General features: G+C 57.4%; 1 protein-coding gene across 2 annotated transcripts; it reads right to left on the bottom strand.

The window, feature by feature from the left end:
- Positions 1-266: 266 nt before the first annotated feature.
- Positions 267-17589, bottom strand: LOC144739172 (myosin light polypeptide 6-like). Of its 2 annotated transcripts, none has more exons than XM_078622146.1 (6): positions 17279-17589; positions 5203-5230; positions 3313-3456; positions 1336-1509; positions 633-710; positions 267-375 (listed from the first exon to the last, which is right to left on the bottom strand). In XM_078622146.1, the coding sequence occupies exons 1-6, from the start codon at positions 17423-17425 to the stop codon at positions 347-349; spliced, it is 600 nt and encodes a 199-aa protein (XP_078478272.1). In that variant the 5' UTR covers positions 17426-17589; the 3' UTR covers positions 267-346. The 2 variants fall into 2 exon arrangements, with proteins under 2 accessions (XP_078478272.1, XP_078478273.1); XM_078622147.1 differs by lacking the exons at positions 5203-5230; positions 17279-17589 and adding exons at positions 5605-5629; positions 5931-6025.
- Between the last annotated feature and the right edge of the window lie 308 nt (positions 17590-17897).

The raw sequence follows: 17897 nt of genomic DNA, 5'->3' as shown, positions 1-17897 counted from the left end.
GGGGAGGAGAGGGGGGGGGGGGGAGATGGGGGAGAGAGGGGGGGGGGGGAGATGGGGGAGGCAGAGAGATGGGGGAGAGAGGGAGGGAGGGTTGGGGGAGGGAGATGGGGGGAGAGAGGGGGGGAGGAGAGGGGGGGGGAGATGGGGGAGAGAGGGGGGGGGGGAGGCAGAAAGATGGGGGAGAGAGGGAGGGGAGGGTTGGGGGAGGGAGACACCGGGCCCATCACAATTATGACGTCACGCCAGCCGATGATGGATAAGTTCACGTCACAGTAAGCAAGCCACGTGGGTGAGGGATGTGAGGGTGAGCAGCTCCCCGCGCTGTAGCCTCACCTCCTTGAGTCGCTTAACCGGTCAGGATGTGCTTGACGAAGGCTGCGGGGGAAAATGAAGACAATTGAGACCATACGCATCGTCATAACCATCAGCATAATTACCACGATCATCATCATCAGCAGCACCACGATCATCATCATCAGCAGCACTATGAGCACCAATATCATCATCATCACCATCGTCAGCAGCAGAATCCTTACAAATACGACCATCATCAGCAGCACCACAATCATCATCATCAGCACTATGAGCACCAATATCATCATCAGCATCGTCATCAGCAGAGCGTGACGCACCCTCGTAGTTGATGTATCCGTCGGCGTTCTCGTGTCCCGCGAGAAGCGTCTCTACCTCCTCCTCGACCATCTTCTCACCTGCACACGAAACATCATCATCGTTAGAATCACCATCATCATTATCATTACATCGCCACCACCACGATCACGCTTTCAGCGTAGCCAGCACGTGGCGCAGCTCAGCACCGTTGGAATCACCATCATCATTATCATCATCATCACCACATCGCAATCACCACCACCATGTTGGAATCACCATCATTATTATCATCATCATCATCACCACATCGCCATCACCACCACCATGTTGGAATCACCATCATCATCATTATCATCATCACCACATCACCACCACCATGTTGGAATCACCATTATCATCATCATCATCACCACATCGCCATCACGACCACCATGTTGGAATCACCATCATCATTATTATCATCATCATCACCACCACATCGCAATCACCACCACCACGTTGGAATCACCATCATCATCATTATCATCATCACCACATCACCACCACCATGTTGGAATCACCATCATCATCATTACCACATCATCACATCGCCATCGCCACCACCACGATCACGCACTGAGCGTAGCGAGCACGTGTCGCAGCTCAGCGACGTTGGAATCACCACCACCATCATCATCATTACCACATCATCACATCGCCATCGCCACCACCACGATCACGCACCGAGCGTAGCCAGCACGTGGCGCAGCTCAGCGCCGAGCAGCAAGCCGTTGCCCTCCTTGTCGAAGACGCGCAGACCCTCCACGAAGTCCTCGAAGGTCCCCTTGTCCTTGGCGCTGGCGAGGGTCTGCAGGATGGGCAGGAACTGCTCGAAGTCGAGCGTGTTGTTGGCCAAGTCTGGGGACCGGGGGTGGGGTGAGTGACGGAGACCATCACGTGGTCAATCGGTGACTCAGCGAGAGAGTTCGGCCACTCATAACGCGAGTTCACTCAGTGTGGGTTGGGGTAGGTGTGGGCTGGGGTAGGAGCGGGCTAGGTGTGGGCTGGGGTAGGAGCGGGGTAGGTGTGGGCTGGGGTAGGTGTGGGCTGGGGTAGGTGTGGGTTGGGGGTAGGTGTGGGCTGGGGTAGGTGTGGGTTGGGGTAGGTGTGGGCTGGGGTAGGTGTGGGTTGGGGTAGGTGTGGGCTGGGGTAGGTGTGGGCTGGGGTAGGTGTGGGCTGGGGTAGGTGTGGGTTGGGGTAGGTGTGGGCTGGGGTAGGTGTGGGCTGGGGTAGGTGTGGGTTGGGGTAGGTGTGGGCTGGGGTAGGTGTGGGTTGGGGTAGGTGTGGGCTGGGGTAGGTGTGGGCTGGGGTAGGTGTGGGTTGGGGTAGGGGGCGGTAGGTGTGGGCTGGGGTAGGGGGGGTAGGTGTGGGTTGGGGTAGGTGTGGGCTGGGGTAGGTGTGGGCTGGGGTAGGTGTGGGCTGGGGTAGGTGTGGGTTGGGGTAGGTGTGGGCTGGGGTAGGTGTGGGTTGGGGTAGGTGTGGGCTGGGGTAGGTGTGGGCTGGGGTAGGTGTGGGTTGGGGTAGGGGGCGGTAGGTGTGGGCTGGGGTAGGGGGGGTAGGTGTGGGTTGGGGTAGGTGTGGGCTGGGGTAGGTGTGGGCTGGGGTAGGGGGGGTAGGTGTGGGTTGGGGTAGGTGTGGGCTGGGGTAGGTGTGGGCTGGGGTAGGGGGGGTAGGTGTGGGTTGGGGTAGGTGTGGGCTGGGGTAGGGGGGGTAGGTGTGGGTTGGGGTAGGTGTGGGCTGGGGTAGGTGTGGGCTGGGGTAGGGGGGGTAGGTGTGGGTTGGGGTAGGTGTGGGCTGGGGTAGGTGTGGGTTGGGGTAGGTGTGGGTTGGGGTAGGTGTGGGTTGGGGTAGGTGGGGGTTAGGGTAGGTGTGGGTTGGGCTAGGTGTGGGTTGGGGTAGGTGTGGGTTGGGGTAGGTGTGGGTTGGGGTAGGTGGGGGTTAGGGTAGGTGTGGGCTGGGGTAGGTGTGGGTTGGGGTAGGTGTGGGTTGGGGTAGGTGTGGGTTGGGGTAGGTGGGGGTTAGGGTAGGTGTGGGTTGGGCTAGGTGTGGGCTGGGGTAGGGGTGGGTTGGGGTAGGTGTGGGCTGGGATAGGTGTGGGCTGGGGTAGGTGTGGGTTGGGGTAGGTGGGGGCTGGGGTAGGTGTGGGCTGGGGTGGGGGGGGTAGGTGTGGGTTGGGGTGGGGGGAGGGATAGGTGTGGGTTGGGGTAGGTGTGGGTTGGGGGTAGGTGTGGGTTGGGGTAGGTGTGGGTTGGGGTAGGGGGGTAGGTGTGGGTTGAGCTAGGTGTGGGCTGGGGTAGGGGGGGTAGGTGTGGGTTGGGGGTAGGTGTGGGTTGGGGTAGGGGGAGGGGGAGGGGTAGGTGTGGGTTGAGGTAGGTGTGGGTTGGGGTAGATGTGGGTTGGGGTAGGGGGGGGTAGGTGGGGTTGGGGTAGGGGGGGTAGGTGTGGGTTGGGGCAGGGGGGGGGGTAGGTGTGGGTTGGGGTAGGGGAGGGTAGGTGTAGGAGGTAGATGTAAGGGGTAGGTGTGGGTAGGGGGTAGGTGTGGGTTGGGGTAGGGGGTAGGAGGTAGGTGTGGGTTGGGGTAGGTGTAGGGGGGGGGGGGTAGGTGTGGGTAGGTGTAGGGGGGGGGTAGGTGTGGGTAGGTGTAGGGGGTACGCTTCGTACCATCAGGCTTGGGGTTCCCGAGGAGTTTGGCGACCTCGGCGTTGGTGGGGTTCTGGCCCAGGGCGCGCATCACGTCGCCGGCCTGGCTCAGCGTGATCTTGTTGTCTCCACGCCTGTCGAAGAGAGTCCACGCCTCCTTGTACTCTACACGCAGGGGGGGGGGGGGGTGAAGGGGGAGGAGACATCGTGAGAAGAGGGGAGAGATAGGCAGAGAGGAGATGGAGGAAGGGATGAGAGAGAGAGAGGAAAGACGGGACTGCGAGAAGGGCTGCGTGCAGAACGAGAGAGAGCGAGAGAGAGAGAGCGAGAGAGTGAGCGAGAGAGTGAGCGAGAGGTGGGGGTTTTACATAAAGCAAAGTTAAAAAAAAAATTACGAAATGATGAACGAAGCAAAGTGCCGACTACACCGAGCATCTTCTTGTTTCCACTGATCGTAAAAAAAAAGAGACGGGAGCGAGAGAGGGGATAGGAGATGGCGGATGGGGAGGAGATGGGGGGAGGGATGAGAGAGAGAGGAGAGACGGGAGCGAGGGAGGGATTGGAGATGGAGGATGGAGAGGAGATGGGGGGTGGGATGACAGAGAGAGAGGAGAGACGGGAGCGAGGGAGGGATAGGAGATGGAGGATGGAGAGGAGATGGGGCGAAGGAGGGAGGGAAGAGAGTGAAATGTGACGGACGAGACGGGGGAGAGAGACACGGAGAGAGAGAGACGGAATGGGGGACAGAGGGCAGAGGAGTCAAAGTGGGAGATGTGGGAGAGAGGAGAAACACGGTGAGAGATGGGGGGAGAGTGTGGAGATGTGGAGGGAGTCAAGGACGGGTGGGGGGGGTGATGGAGCGATGGAGAGGAGAGCGGCAAAGAAGTTGGCGTGTAGAGGCAGAAGTGAGACGCAACCGAGGTGCCACAGTCGCGGTGTAGACAAAGCCAGCGGGGAGAGAGAGAGAAAATCAAGACGCGAATACGAAAAGGGAAAGAGCGCCCAGCCTAGTCGACAGACAACACTAACAACTGCCCCTAACGCAGCCCCTAACAATCGCGAAGATAGCATACTCTTAGTTCTTTCGGTAAAGTCACGTAGGTAAAAAATGAAATTAAAATGAATAAAAATAAAATATTTTTTTTTTTATTAATTATAATTTCATTTTTTACCTACGCGACTTCACCGAAAGAACTAATAGTATGAATCCTTGCAGTCACGAAAGCTTCAAAATCTAGAACGCAAAGATATCCCCCGCGTAGCCCACGCGGGCAGTTCAAGTGAAGTGCTGTTCGCGAGACCCATGGGGCCGCTGATGAGTTCACACGTGGCACCGGCTGCTCACTAAAGTCCGAGTCGCATCTGCGCCACTGATGTCGGCCGCGAGCAAGACGGGAACTCTGGTGGCTGGGTCCGGATTGCAGAGCGCTCACAGACGCGCAGCGCAAACTTGAGATCACCGGCCACGATCTAATTCCACTGCTGGATGGAGGCCTCTCTCAATCGTCGCAATGCCCCACCCCCGCCCCAGACAACCTCCTAGGACGCGATCACAACCTTGGCTGTCGCTACGTCCTGAGTCTCGCCCAGCCGCACCGCTTCGTTCGTTCTCCTAAGCCTCCAAGCAGAGGCGTGACGATGTCTAAGCAACTTCGCTCTCTCTCTCTGTCTCTGTCGACTCGATGTTGCTAGCGACTCGCTCAGACCTCCCGCTCTATGCCCCGTGCGGGGGGGGGGGGGACCTCGTGTCTCACGAAGGCTTCTGATTGCGCGGAGTGAACCGCTCATCCACAGAAGGGGGGTTTGGGGTCGGGGGGGGAGGTGGGGGGCGAGTGGGGGGAGATAGTGGGGGGGGGGGGGGGGGTGGTAGGGGGAGGGGGGTAGTAGGGGGTGGGGACCGGACCCACTTACCTTCCAATTGATCTTTGGAGAACTCGATCTGCAAGAGACCATGGTGCACAGGGATGGATGAACGCGCGCCGGAGTGGGCTACTCAGCCCCCCCCGCCGCCGCGTGCCTCTCGCCGACCAAGTGGGGGGCCAGATGAAATTAGGGGGGGGTGCCGGGCCCCCTCTTAGCAATGTGGAATTTCCGCCGATGTCTCAGGGACTCGGGCCCATTGAAATTCGGTTTGGAATTGTAATTGGTTTCTCCCAATACCCCGCCCCCCTGCCCCCCCCCCCCACTCCCAGGGATGGGGGGGGGGTGACCCCAGGGCTTGGCGAGAGGCAGGCGGAGGCCACGGGGAACACGACACGACGAGGGGCGGGGCGGGGGGGGGGGAGAGGGGGAGGGGGGAAGGTCGCCACTCACCCTCAAGCTGGTCCGCGGTGAACGACTGTGGGAGCGAGCGGAGAAGTGGTACAGAGAGCACAGACAGAGCCGCACAGACACATCGCCACCGTTACTGTCAACGCATCGTTCCTGAGCGGCGCTCACGAGGAGCCAAAGCCGCTGAAATCGAATTTTTTAAAAAATAAAGTTTTCAAAGTAAAAAAAAATTCTAAAAAAATAACGCAAATTTTTTTTTTCCTAAAGAAATTCAAATTGTGAAAAAACAAAAAAGTGGGGATAAAATCACTCCCCGACGAAAAAAAATCGAGATGAAAAGTGTCCGCTGCGGCGTCGCAGGCACCCACCATGGTCTCGGTTCTTCTTGATTGCCCCTGGGTCTCGGCTCCGATCTGATCCCTCTCTCCTGCTCAGAGTGCCACGGTCGACTGGTGCCACCAGCGCGACGCGCCCGCCTCTTAAAGGGGCGACGCGGGGGGGCTCCTGGGAACAGGTGGGGGCCCTCGGGTGAGAGGCGGAGACAGGGGGGGGGGCGCAAGGGACCCTCCCCCTTCTACTGCGCCCAAGGGCGGTGGCGGGGGGGCGTGCGAGGAAGCCGAGAGAGGTGGGGAGGGGGGTCGAGGAGGGTGGCATCTCCGTGGAAGAAACTTGATCCCTTGAGGCTTTACTTGGGCCTCTGCGTCCGCGCGGGACATTTTTAGTCTCTCGAGGGTCAGCAGAATCGGATAAGGCGCTTGAGGGCAGAGGGCCACGGGAACGGGGTGCATCTCCAAACGCGGCGCTGCCTCGAGCCAACGGTGGAAATTCCACGTGCTCATGGCAGAGCATGGTTATCACCCGCAGAACAACTCCGCAAATGGTGCTGGTTCATTGCGTTGGGTCCGCTCCACTTCGGGCGCGCAGCGGTTTCGAGCGATGCTCACGATGATCGCGTCTGGGCGATGATTGCCTTGGTGTCGATAATGAGGACACGGTCACCCCCTCCCCCCCCCCCCCCAGGGCCGTGGCGTTCAGGAGCCCTTCGGCCGTGAACTGAGCGCTGCGACGCGAGCTGCAAAGTTCAAAGTAACGGCCACGCCAGAGGCGGCGGCGCAGACTCACGACTCGGAGTCTCACACCACGAGGCTCGCACGCGGTGCCTCGCACGCGGAATTCTCGCACGTGGAGACTTACACCACAAGTCTCACACGTGGAGACTTACACGTGGAGACTTACACACCACGAGTCTCGCACACGGAGACTCACACGTGGAGACTCACACGTGGAGACTTACACCACGAGTCTCACACGTGGAGACTCACACCACGAGTCTCACACGTGGAGACTCACACCACGAGTCTCACACGTGGAGTCTCACACGTGGAGACTTACACGTGGAGACTTATACCACTAGTCTCACACGTGGAGACTCACACCACGAGGCTCGCACGCTGTGTCCAGGAAGCTGTGTCCGCGATATCGGAACAGGTGGCTCCTGACCTATCCAGGCAGCTGCAAGCCTCGTGTGTGCGTTGCAATCCGTGTATCCGCATTACAGCAACGAGGACATTGGACAAATATCCCAATGTAGCAGGACCCTCCTGCAAAAGAGTCTTGAGACTCGCCGTGGCTCAAATGCATTATCTGTGCTGTCATTTCAGTGTGCATGGACCACAGGAAAGCCACGTGACATGGCGTGCGCTCCATGAGCATTGCGCTCCGTTATTCGTCAGTCCTTTGTGGATGACTGCCTCCACGCGGTGTCGGTGGAGGGCGATCGTTTGACCATACTTCCCCGCGCCGGTCCGGGGCGGGTTGACGAAGCATCGTTGCGAGGATCTAACGACGAGTTCGAACACAATCTCGTTTCCATGGCGTGTCGTGCCAGCGTGGGCTCTGCGCAGAGACGGGCCGGTCTACAGAATCGGCTGACTGCGACGTTTGTCAAATGGTGTCTCGTGCGTTATCCTTGGAAACTTTCTCCCACGGAGTGACCGGTGTGCGTGTAGAGGAGAGTTGGGGGGTGGGGGTGGGGGGAAGTCAATGGGGGGAGATGGGGGGGGGGCGAGAGGTCGCGCTCGAGTCGGGTTTCTGGCGCGACGCGTCGCGTACCCATCTAAGGAAGCGTCGCCTCGAGTCTCAGAGCAAGGGACTTCAGCTGTGAGCCCGAATTAGTGGGGGGTGGGGGGGGGGGCACCTATTGTGACACTGGGTGCCTGGGAAAGTGACAGAGTCAATTCCCCCCCTCCCCCCCGAACATCCCCCCCCCCCACTTCTATCAGCCCAATCTCGCAGCCTCCCCACGATGCCCTCTCCTGGGGTAGCAACGTCGCGTCGAGTTCACAGCCACACCCCGCAAGACACTCACCCCCCTGCACGCGCTGGTGCATGTAAGTGGCAGGACAGCAAGTAGGTTCCCTCTCCCGTCTAAGCGAGGGGATTGGGGGAGCACGGTGCGATCGCCCGCGTCGTCGGGGGTTTTTTTTTTCTCTGGGCTGCCGCGGTGTTCGTTACACGTGGAGCAAAATAATCAGCTCAACACAACCTCACCACAGCTCACCAACGCCAATAGTGCCACAAACTCACCACCGCAACCGCGAGGCTGGTGACAGGGCCCCGGGCTCCCAGGCGAGACGCTGGCTTTCTCAGCTTGCTCGTAAGCAGCGTTGGCGCTCGTGAAATCCCGAGGAACCCCGAGGACATCCACGGCACGCGTACAAGAACGAGCGCTCAGGAAGCCGCACAAAGCGTGCACGATCCTGCTTGCTGCACTGCCGCCTGCTGGGCACCGCGGGGCCTACAGCGGCGCCGGGAGTCTCGTAGCAGGTGTCCGATCTCTGCGTGATCCCCCCTACCCCCCCCCCTCTCCCAGAAAGCGCTCGACTACACGAACCGCAGAACCCGCGTGCACCCACCAGGTTAAGGCGCAGCTCTGCAATGTCTCTACAAACGCCACTGCTTGCGGAAGGGCCTACCACTTGAGAGAGCTCTGGAGAGCCCCCCGTGGGAGGGTATTTGGCCTACTCTTCCCTGTTGTCCAGAGGGGAGGGGTGGGGGGGGGTCACGGAATTTTAGAACCTTGCACAATCGTGGTTCAATTGCCGCGCTGGGAGATCGAACGGGCGACCAGCGCTTCGTCCCTCTCGCAAACGGGACTGTGACCGCCACTCGTGACTTGCCCCGGCGTTGCTGAGCCATTGCACCGCGGTGCCTCGCAAGCGGAACGGCGCCGAGTCGCGTGCAGTTGCACAGGGGGACGGCGTTTTTTTTTAAGATGAAATGTTTTGCTTTTGCGCGAAATCCTCGGGTGACCTCGCGTCTACCTCTGGTCCATCACCACCACCGCCACCACCACGCGTGCGGCCACTAATCCCAAAAAAAAACGTCAACCACGTTGTCCACAAAACAAACAACGACGTTGTATCAAATTGTTTGGCCAGGTTTGGGCCCTCCGATGCGTGTAGCTCGTTTTTCAGAAGCCACCTGGCCACCACAAATGATAGCTCAACGGCGTGGCGGCTTAACTTGTGGGCGTTTATAGCAACTAAGTACTCGCATCTTCTCGGAAAGACAGCGTTCATTCAGACGCTGTCTTTCCGACAGACCTGTTCTTCACCTGAGGACGGCTGCTTGCGTTGTGGCCGAAACGTCGTGAGAATTATTTTATTATGTTTTATTTTTATTATTTTATTATTTCCCTTCTACGTGACTTTACCGAAATAACCAAGAAGATGAATCCCTGCAGTCACGAAAGCTTTAAATAGAAATCGCTGTCTTTTCGACAGACCTGTTCTTCACCTGAGGACGGCTGTTTACGTTGTGGCCGAAACGTCGTGAGAATTATTTTATTATGTTTTATTTTTTATTATTTTATTATTTCCCTTCTACGTGACTTTACCGAAAGAACCAAGAAGATGAATCTCTGCAGTCACGAAAGCTTTAAATCGAAAAGTACTCGCATCTTTATAAATATGTGGGGAGGGGGGGGGGGTGGAAACCGGAGGACTGGGAGAAAATTCCACGCGACCACGGGGAGACAGACGCGCAAGCTCCAAATATACAGCAGCAGCAGGCGTCAGGGTCGGTTTCGAACTCCACGACCTCCTGCATACCAGGCGAGGTCGTTAACATCTCTGCCCCCCCTGCGTTCTCTCTCCATTCCTTTAAAGGATGAATTGGACGGAGATCCACTCCGCGTCTGAACAGTCAATTGAATGGACTTGCAAATCGAAAGTTGGCGTCTTTAATCTGCCGGATATTAATCCGCACGAAATAATAATAATAAGAACACCGCGCAACTGATACAGCGCTTGGTGGTGATGGGTGGGGTGGGTGGGGGGGGGCTGACCTTGCGCTCCCCTCCCGAGGTCAAAGGCCACTCGCTGACGCCAGGAGACCGCGGGCTTTGGGTGGAGTAGGGGGGGTTGGATTTTTTGCACGGATGCTTTTTTTTTGGTTTGTTGTTGAATGATTCTTCTTTATTTTTCGATTTAAAGCTTTCGTGACTGCAGGGATTCATCTTCTTGGTTCTTTCGGTAAAGTCACGTAGAAGGGAAATAATAAAATAATAAAAATAAAACATACTACAATAATATTTTATATAATTTTATTTTATATTATTTAATTTAATATTATATTATTTTATTATTTTTATTTTTATTATTTCCCTTCTACGTGACTTTACCGAAAGAACCAAGAAGATGATTCTTCTTTAATTCATATGCCACCCCCCCCCCCCCCCTTCAAAAAAAGCGTCGCATTTGTAAAATCACACCCGCCAAGATTGCTGTCTCGGAAACTTGGCAGGACCCTCCTGAAAAAAGCCCCTTGAGACTAACGGTGATGCTTCCCTGGGTCCACAAACTCAATAAGTAACACCGCCACTACTAATTATTACTATTGCGTTTGTGTTTCTCAAAGAAACTAAATTCGAAAAGCGCGTTACCTGTGACTACAGTGCCGCGCGTTGCTGCCCGTCCGACGTTGCGGGCCACGGGGCAACTGCTGCTGCAGAACGCTTCAAGTGCCCGAAGCAGCACCGATTGCACAGACGGCAACGTGAATAATCCTCGCCGTGCGACAAAAAAAAAAACCTCCAAAAACATAAAAAGTCGCACGATCTTGTTGAATCAGCACCGCCACGTGGAAAACATTCCCTCGGAACATCCGAATCCAACGCGTTTCGGAATCGCCCCACCGAAGCGCCACCGCTCCTCGCGTGGCCGTGGGGTTAGAGAAGCTTTCCGCTGACAGCGGCCTGGGTGGCGAAGTCACCCCTGCAAAGGGGGAAGAGGTCCGAACCTCTGGCTCCTCGGTCTCGCCACTGACGGCTCGCACGCGCACCCCGCGCCGTGCGGTGGACCGAGTAGCTCGCCCCGTTCCCCCCCCCCCCCGCGCCCGCCAGCGGAGGGTGATGCTCTCCGCGAGAGGAAGCTGGCTGGCGAGCGATGGCTCTCGCTGTCGCAACAACTAAAAAACGGGGGCGCTGCTCTGTTCGCCCGACACGTGAGGCGGCCAGTAACAAACGGCGCCGTTAGAGTTGGTGGGTGATATGTTTAAGAGTGCAACGCGTTTTTTGAATGGGAGCGAGATTATTATTATTATTTTGAGAGCTTGGCTAATGGAAACGGTGATGGGGAGGGGGGGAGTTCCAATGTGGAGCAGTGTGAGGGAAGAGGCTGACAATGGGTGAGTGAGTGAGTGAGTGGGTGAGTGACAGGATGGTTGAGTGAGTGAGTGATAGGGTGAGTGAGTGAGTGAGTGACAAAGTGAGTGAGTGAGTCGGTGAGTGAGTGAGTGAGTGACAGGGTGGTTGAGTGAGTGCGTGACAGGGTGAGTGAGTGGGTGAGTGGGTGAGTGACAGGGTGGGTGAGTGACAGAGTGAATGAGTGAGTGACAGAGTAAGTGAGTGGGTGACAGGGTGAGTGAGTAGGTGAGTGACAGGATGGGTGAGTGAGTGGGTGGGTGAGTGAGAGGGGTGGGCGAGTTTGTTGGCGGTGACCCACGAGCGGTGTGGATGGTACGAGACGATGTCCGATTCCCGCGGCAGGAGCATCCCAACTTGGAAGAAGACTAAGACAACGAAGACGACGATGCTGTGACCCAGAGCAAGGGGATGGCAAAGATGGACCTCAGCGATAAATCGCAGGACTCTCCGAACATTCGCTGACGTTGGCGACCGGGAGGTCAGTGGCAGCGGCGCCGTGCGCGGCCTCAGTAGAGGTCGCAAACGGGTTTTGATTCCTTACCCGTACCCGGCCGCACCAGTGTCGCAAACGGGTACCCGTACCCGGCCGTACCCTACCCGTACCCGGCCGGGTACGGGCTGGGTACGGGTATTGGGTACCCGATTGCGACCTCTGGGATGAAGCCATGTTGCAGGCGCGGGTGGGTTGATTCTAGGCACTTGAATCGTGAGAAGAGACAAGACGTTGGGAAATGAGTGACAAACAGTTACTCACCAGTGACTCACGGCCTACCCGTACCCGGCCGCACCAGGGTCGCAAACGGCTACCCGTACCCGGCCGGGTACGGGTAGCCGGGTATCGGGTAGGGTACGGGTATCGGGTACCCGGTTGCGACCTCTGGGCCTCAGCCACGGCCGACGAGAAACTCGACTCTGACGCCAGGCGGCGCGCGTCACTCGGAGAGAGAAAACCGCGTCGTGGCGACCCCCGGCAGCCTGGACAAAGCGGCGCTTACGAAGGGGATAACTGCAAGGAGTGCGCGGTGGAGATGATGGAGCACGAGTGAGCAGGGGGGGGGGGGTCAAGGGGGTGGCAGGGCCCGCGGTTCGTGTCGTCGCTGAGGCCCTGGGATGTCCAGCAGACGTCTGAGACATCCCATCTCAAGGCGACTTTCCAGGTGATTTTGATACGCCTACTGATGCTCCTACTGTTATGGAGGGACTCGTGCTGCCAGCTATGGCTGCAAAGTTTGGTCGTACGTGTTGTGTGTGTATCGTTTATTGTTAAATTTGAATCACAGTTCCTACGATCACTGTTAGATTGTTTTTATAGCTTTATTTTGGTGATTTCGAAAACGTTTTGGTTTAGCCATATTTGTTTGTTGTAGTACAGAGTTGGACTGATAACTTTAATCTAAATTGTCTTATGGTTGTTATTGTTTGACTTGCATCCCACTGGGATTTCTGCACACAGCGTTGATATACGGTGCTTTTTCTGGAAGACTTTGCTGTATTTTCCCTTAATATGTTCTTTGTTCATGTTTTTGTTTGTTGCGGTTGCACCCGAGTCAAGAGCCGCATGGCTCACAGGGCTACACCAAATAAATGAAACTGAAAACTCAGAGGTGAGATATTTCAACCTAACAGAAACAAAAAATAAATAGCCAAAAAATCTCAGCTCGTGAGAAGACGACTCGCGTTTAATTAGGTCAGAGTCGAGACGCTTCTGCGAAATGGCCGCTAAGCGATACAGCCAGGCGGGGTGACGCGGCCAGCCACACGCTAAGCTCGCAGCTTCATTGTTGAGAGAGAGAGACAGAGAACAAATCAAATGGGGCGAAGCATCAGCGGGAATGATGAAGGACTTCAAGGAATGCAGAGCCACCAGGAATGAAGGAGCACTAGGAAGAGAGCCTGACCACCAGGATTGATGGACCTCCAGTTCTGAAGGACCACCAGTTCTGAAGGACCTCCAATTCTGAAGGACCTCCAGTTCTGAAGGACAACCAGGAATTAAGGACCTCCAGATCTGAAGAACCTCCAGTTTTGAAGGACATCCAGTTCTGAAGAACCACCAGAAATGAAGGACCTCCAATTCTGAAGGACCTCCAGTTCTGAAAGACAACCAGGAATTAAGGACCTCCAGTTCTGAAGGACCTCCAATTCTGAAGGACCTCCAGTTCTGAAGGACCTCCAATTCTGAAGGACCTCCAGTTCTGAAGGACTACCAGAAATGAAGGACCTCCAATTCTGAAGAACCTCCAGGAATTAAGGACATCCAGTTCTGAAGGACCTCCAGTTCTGAAGGACAACCAGGAATTAAGGACCTCCAGTTCTGAAGGACCTCCAGTTCTGAAGGACCTCCAGTTCTGAAGGAGCACCAGGAACGAAAGAGGCACCGGGAATTAGGGACATCTGGGAAACAAGTACCACCAGGAAGAGTTCTTGGAAAACGAAGAACCTTCTCAAGGTTGAAGGATCCACCGACAAGGGCGAAGGACCAAGCAAGGAAGGCGATGGATCTTCTGGACGATCGAGGGGCCATCCAATCGGAATGTTGACGGACTCTCCCAGACCGACGCTGGGCCCTCTAGGCAAAGTGAAGGATCACCGTGTGGGTTGAGCGAAGGCCCGGCAGGTGAACGCGAGGCCTGCCACGGGCACTCGTGACTTAAGCGGAGACCCCCTCCTATCGTACGGGGTTGGAGTTGGGGAGGGGGTCACCGCGTGGGCTGGGTTGAGGGGGTCACGGTCAAGGTCACGTGGTTGTACGGAGGGCGAGATAGAGAGAGAGGGGAGATGGGGGGTGTGGGAGTTGAGTGATGATTTGTTTTTATTTTCACCTCTTAACTTCTCCATTAATTAATTAGTTAGCGGCGCGACAGGGGTCCGATCGGTCACACACTCGTGTCGTATGCGTTGACAGCTCACGGGGCTCTCTCACGTCTCCACGGCACCCACAGCGTCGCAGGACCAGATCGAGGCAAACTCTACAAATCCCGGTCCGCACTTTTAGCGATTCTGCTGCGCGATAGCAGCTGGCTCGACAGCAGCTATAGCAGCAGCAGCAGCAGCAGCTCGGATAAGTTCGACACCGCGCCCGTGTCGCGTGTGACTCAGCGTGGCACGAATCAATCAGCTCGTTCATGCATTGCAGCCGCAAAGGTCCGGTAAATCGGCGCCTGCGGCGGGGATTACTTTGACACGCCACATCCATCTCGTCTTGTTTACTGTGAATCTGTTCCGAGGGGGGTCATAGAAATATCGGGAACAATGGCATTACTATGACGGACAGGCCCACCTTGTACTCTCGTGGTAGTGCCTTACGCCGGTGTGTCGGGGTCAATGTCTGAGTCTGGACCGGCTCTGAAATCGCTTCGCGAGACCAGGGATTTATAATCACAACAGCACCGACAGTCACAGCAGCAATAGCAGCATGCACGAGCCATTGCCACGTGACCGTACAGCATGCACAGCGCGCATCACGTGTCCGTACAGCATGCACAACCTGTGTCACGTGTCCGTACATCAAGCACACATGTGTCACGTGTCCGACGTCATTGACCCTGGCCGGTGGCTCTCCCAACTCGTTGTACCCTGACGCTAACCCCGTCACGTGACGGAGCTCCGTGTGCCGATTTGGACTAGGAGCAGAGCAGCGGGTCACCCCCTCCCCACATCACTACCTCCTCCCCAAAACTCACCACCCCCTCTGCTACCTTCGGTATAAAGGGACCACACCACCCCTCGAGTGAAAGGTGTTCCCTGCACACGGGCGCACCCGTTCACTTCGTGGCGAGTCTGTGGTGTCGTCGCGCGTTCGTCTAATGTCACGCGTAACCCCCCCTCCCCCAGCCTCCTCCCCACACAACAGAATTGTAGGGGCTAATTGCTGGCGAATTGTCACGTCGCTCGAACTGTCGGGGGTTTTACTCTCCAACGCAGCGGTGCGCTGCACCTCGTAACGCGTTGCCACGTTGTGTTCACGCCACGGACGTTTACTCATCGGCTGTGCCGTTTTAGGCGGCGGGTTTTTCACGACGCATTAAATGTTCAACGCGATCTCACCGAAACAGAAATTCTCTATTGTGGATAATGTCGGTCGCGAAAAAAGCCCTATTTACTACGTGTTAAACCAATTAATCTCATCCGAGCAAAGCTGTAAGGCTGTCACGGGGGAACGCCGAGTGTGTCCACGGGTTTTCACCATCGCTGGAGCTCATCAGCGAGCAAAGCCTCCTCCTACAGCCTGCCAAGGCGGGAGCGAGGGAGGCGCGAGACGCGGAGAAAGCCACGTTGCCTTTTTTTAGTGTGTGAAGGGAATTTACAGAGCGGACTTGCGCGGCTACTATTCCGTGGAGGTTGTCGTCTATTGGTCTGGAGGCAGCGGACAAGGCGTCCAGAGTTCGTAGCCACGGGGCGGCCGTCTCTAAAGCTTTCGTCCCACTGAACTCACTCCCCAAAGACCCTCCCTCCCTCACCCGACCGTCACTACCCTCCCACCTCTCTCCACGCCGCCAAATCTCTCCGCATTGAGCGACATCCTCTCGTGCGCGTGTGTCCGCGTGTCCGTCTCTCTGCCCGCGCGTCTGCCTCTCTGTCCGCGTGTCTGTGTGTCGGCGTGTCTGTGTCTCTGTCTGCGCGTCTGCCTCTCTGTCCGCGTGTCTGTGTGTCGGCGTGTCTGTTTCTCTGTCTGTGTGTCTGCCTCTCTGTCCGCGTGTCTGTGTGTCGGCGTGTCTGTTTCTCTGCCCGCGCGTCTGCCTCTCTGTCCGCGTGTCTGTGTGTCGGCGTGTCTGTTTCTCTGTCTGCGCGTCTGCCTCTCTGTCCGCGTGTCTGTGTGTCTGCCTCTCTGTCCGCGTGTCTGTGTGTCGGCGTGTCTGTTTCTCTGCCCGCGTGTCTGTGTGTCTGTCTCTCTGTCCGCGTGTCTGTGTGTCGGCGTGTCTGTTTCTCTGTCCGCGTGTCTGTGTGTCGGCGTGTCTGTTTCTCTGTCTGCGCGTCTGCCTCTCTGTCCGCGTGTCTGTGTGTCTGCCTCTCTGTCCGCGTGTCTGTGTGTCGGCGTGTCTGTTTCTCTGCCCGCGTGTCTGTGTGTCTGTCTCTCTGTCCGCGTGTCTGTGTGTCTGCGTGTCTGCCTCTCTGTCCGCGTGTCTGTGTGTCGGCGTGTCTGTTTCTCTGTCTGCGTGTCTGCCTCTCTGTCCGCGTGTCTGTGTGTCTGCGTGTCTGCCTCTCTGTCCGCGTGTCTGTGTGTCGGCGTGTCTGTTTCTCTGTCTGCGCGTCTGCCTCTCTGTCCGCGTGTCTGTGTGTCGGCGTGTCTGTTTCTCTGTCTGCGCGTTTGCCTCTCTGTCCGCGCGTCCGTTCGCAAGTCTCTCTTGGCGTGGCTCTGTCATTCCGCGCGTCCGTCTGTCGCCACGCGCGATTGATGCTTCGTTCGGCCCGCGTGGTGAGCGGCACAACAAACACATTGCTCGTCGTCGTTGCAATCGTAACGTGGATCTGCGCGTTGCGTGAGTTTCGAACTCTCCTCGCCGCTCGTGCCGGCAAGCTCCTCCACCCTGACTGTTCGTCGTTTCGTCTCAGAACACCCCGGTCCCAACGTGCACCCTCTGACTACGCGTCCTGCCACCAGCCCGGACACACGTCCCCCCCCCCGCCCTCCCCCGTGTCCATCCTCTTATTCGCTCCTCGGTCAGTTTATCCCTCGGCTCGTGTGTAGCTCCGCACGCATGTCGTTTCGTTCGTCTGCCCATCGGTATGTCGGTCATTTCGTGCATCCCTTGCATCCATCGTGCCGTCCCCCCGCTCTCCCCGTCCATCCAATCCATTCGCCCGTCTGCCCATCGTCTCTGAGTCCGTCCGCTCGACCTCTCTCCCCCCGCCACAACCTCCTCCGCGTCAATATTTCAGCCCTTCTTTCTCACCACTCCCCCCCCATCTTCCTCCCTCCCATCCTAAGAACCCGACCCCCCCATCCTCCTCCGCCCCTCTACCTGCACCCCCCCCCCACCGCCGCCTCTCCAACCCAACCCTCGGTACCTTCACGGTGGAGAAATCGATCTTGGGCGGGGGTGGTGCAGGCGCGGGCTCTGGTGCCGGGGCCGGAGCAGCGGCAGCGGCGGGTGCCGCTGCCTTTGCCGCGGGTTTGGCCGGCTCGGGCTTTTTCACGTCCTTCTTGGGTGCCATGGCCTCTGGTGCTTCTCACAAAATCAACTCTTGCGACACGTTCGAGCGAGACGCGGACACGGCGACGAGGGCGGGATGGGGGGGGAAGAGTCCACGGAGGGAGGGACGAACGCGCGGCAGCAGCAACAGCAACAGCACGAACCAACCTAAGCTACCCTGGCCCTTTGCGAGCCGCTCACCTGCGTTTTATAGGTTCGACCAGGGAGGCGCCGGAAATCTCGCGTCTCTATTGGACGGCGCTTTCCAAGGGGATCATAATGTTGGGCTAAATATGGCGAGGACTTGGGGGGGTGGGGGGGTCGGGGGGGGGGGTCTGGTGGTGGTGATGGGGGGGGCGGGGGAAGGATGTGCGGTGGATGGTGCTGGATGTGTGGGGAGGGGAGTCGCTCGCGCGTGCGGGGTGTGGTGGAGCTCATTGAGTGTGCTCGTGGTGCCAGTATGTCTGTGTGTGTGTCTATGTGTGTGTGTGTGT

Source organism: Lampetra planeri, unplaced genomic scaffold, assembly GCF_965212315.1.
Source record: "Lampetra planeri unplaced genomic scaffold, kcLamPlan1.2.h2 scaffold_1349, whole genome shotgun sequence".
Lineage (NCBI taxonomy): Eukaryota > Metazoa > Chordata > Hyperoartia > Petromyzontiformes > Petromyzontidae > Lampetra > Lampetra planeri.
The sequence above is the reverse complement of the archived record's forward strand: the minus strand, read 5'-3'. Positions and strand labels throughout refer to the sequence as shown.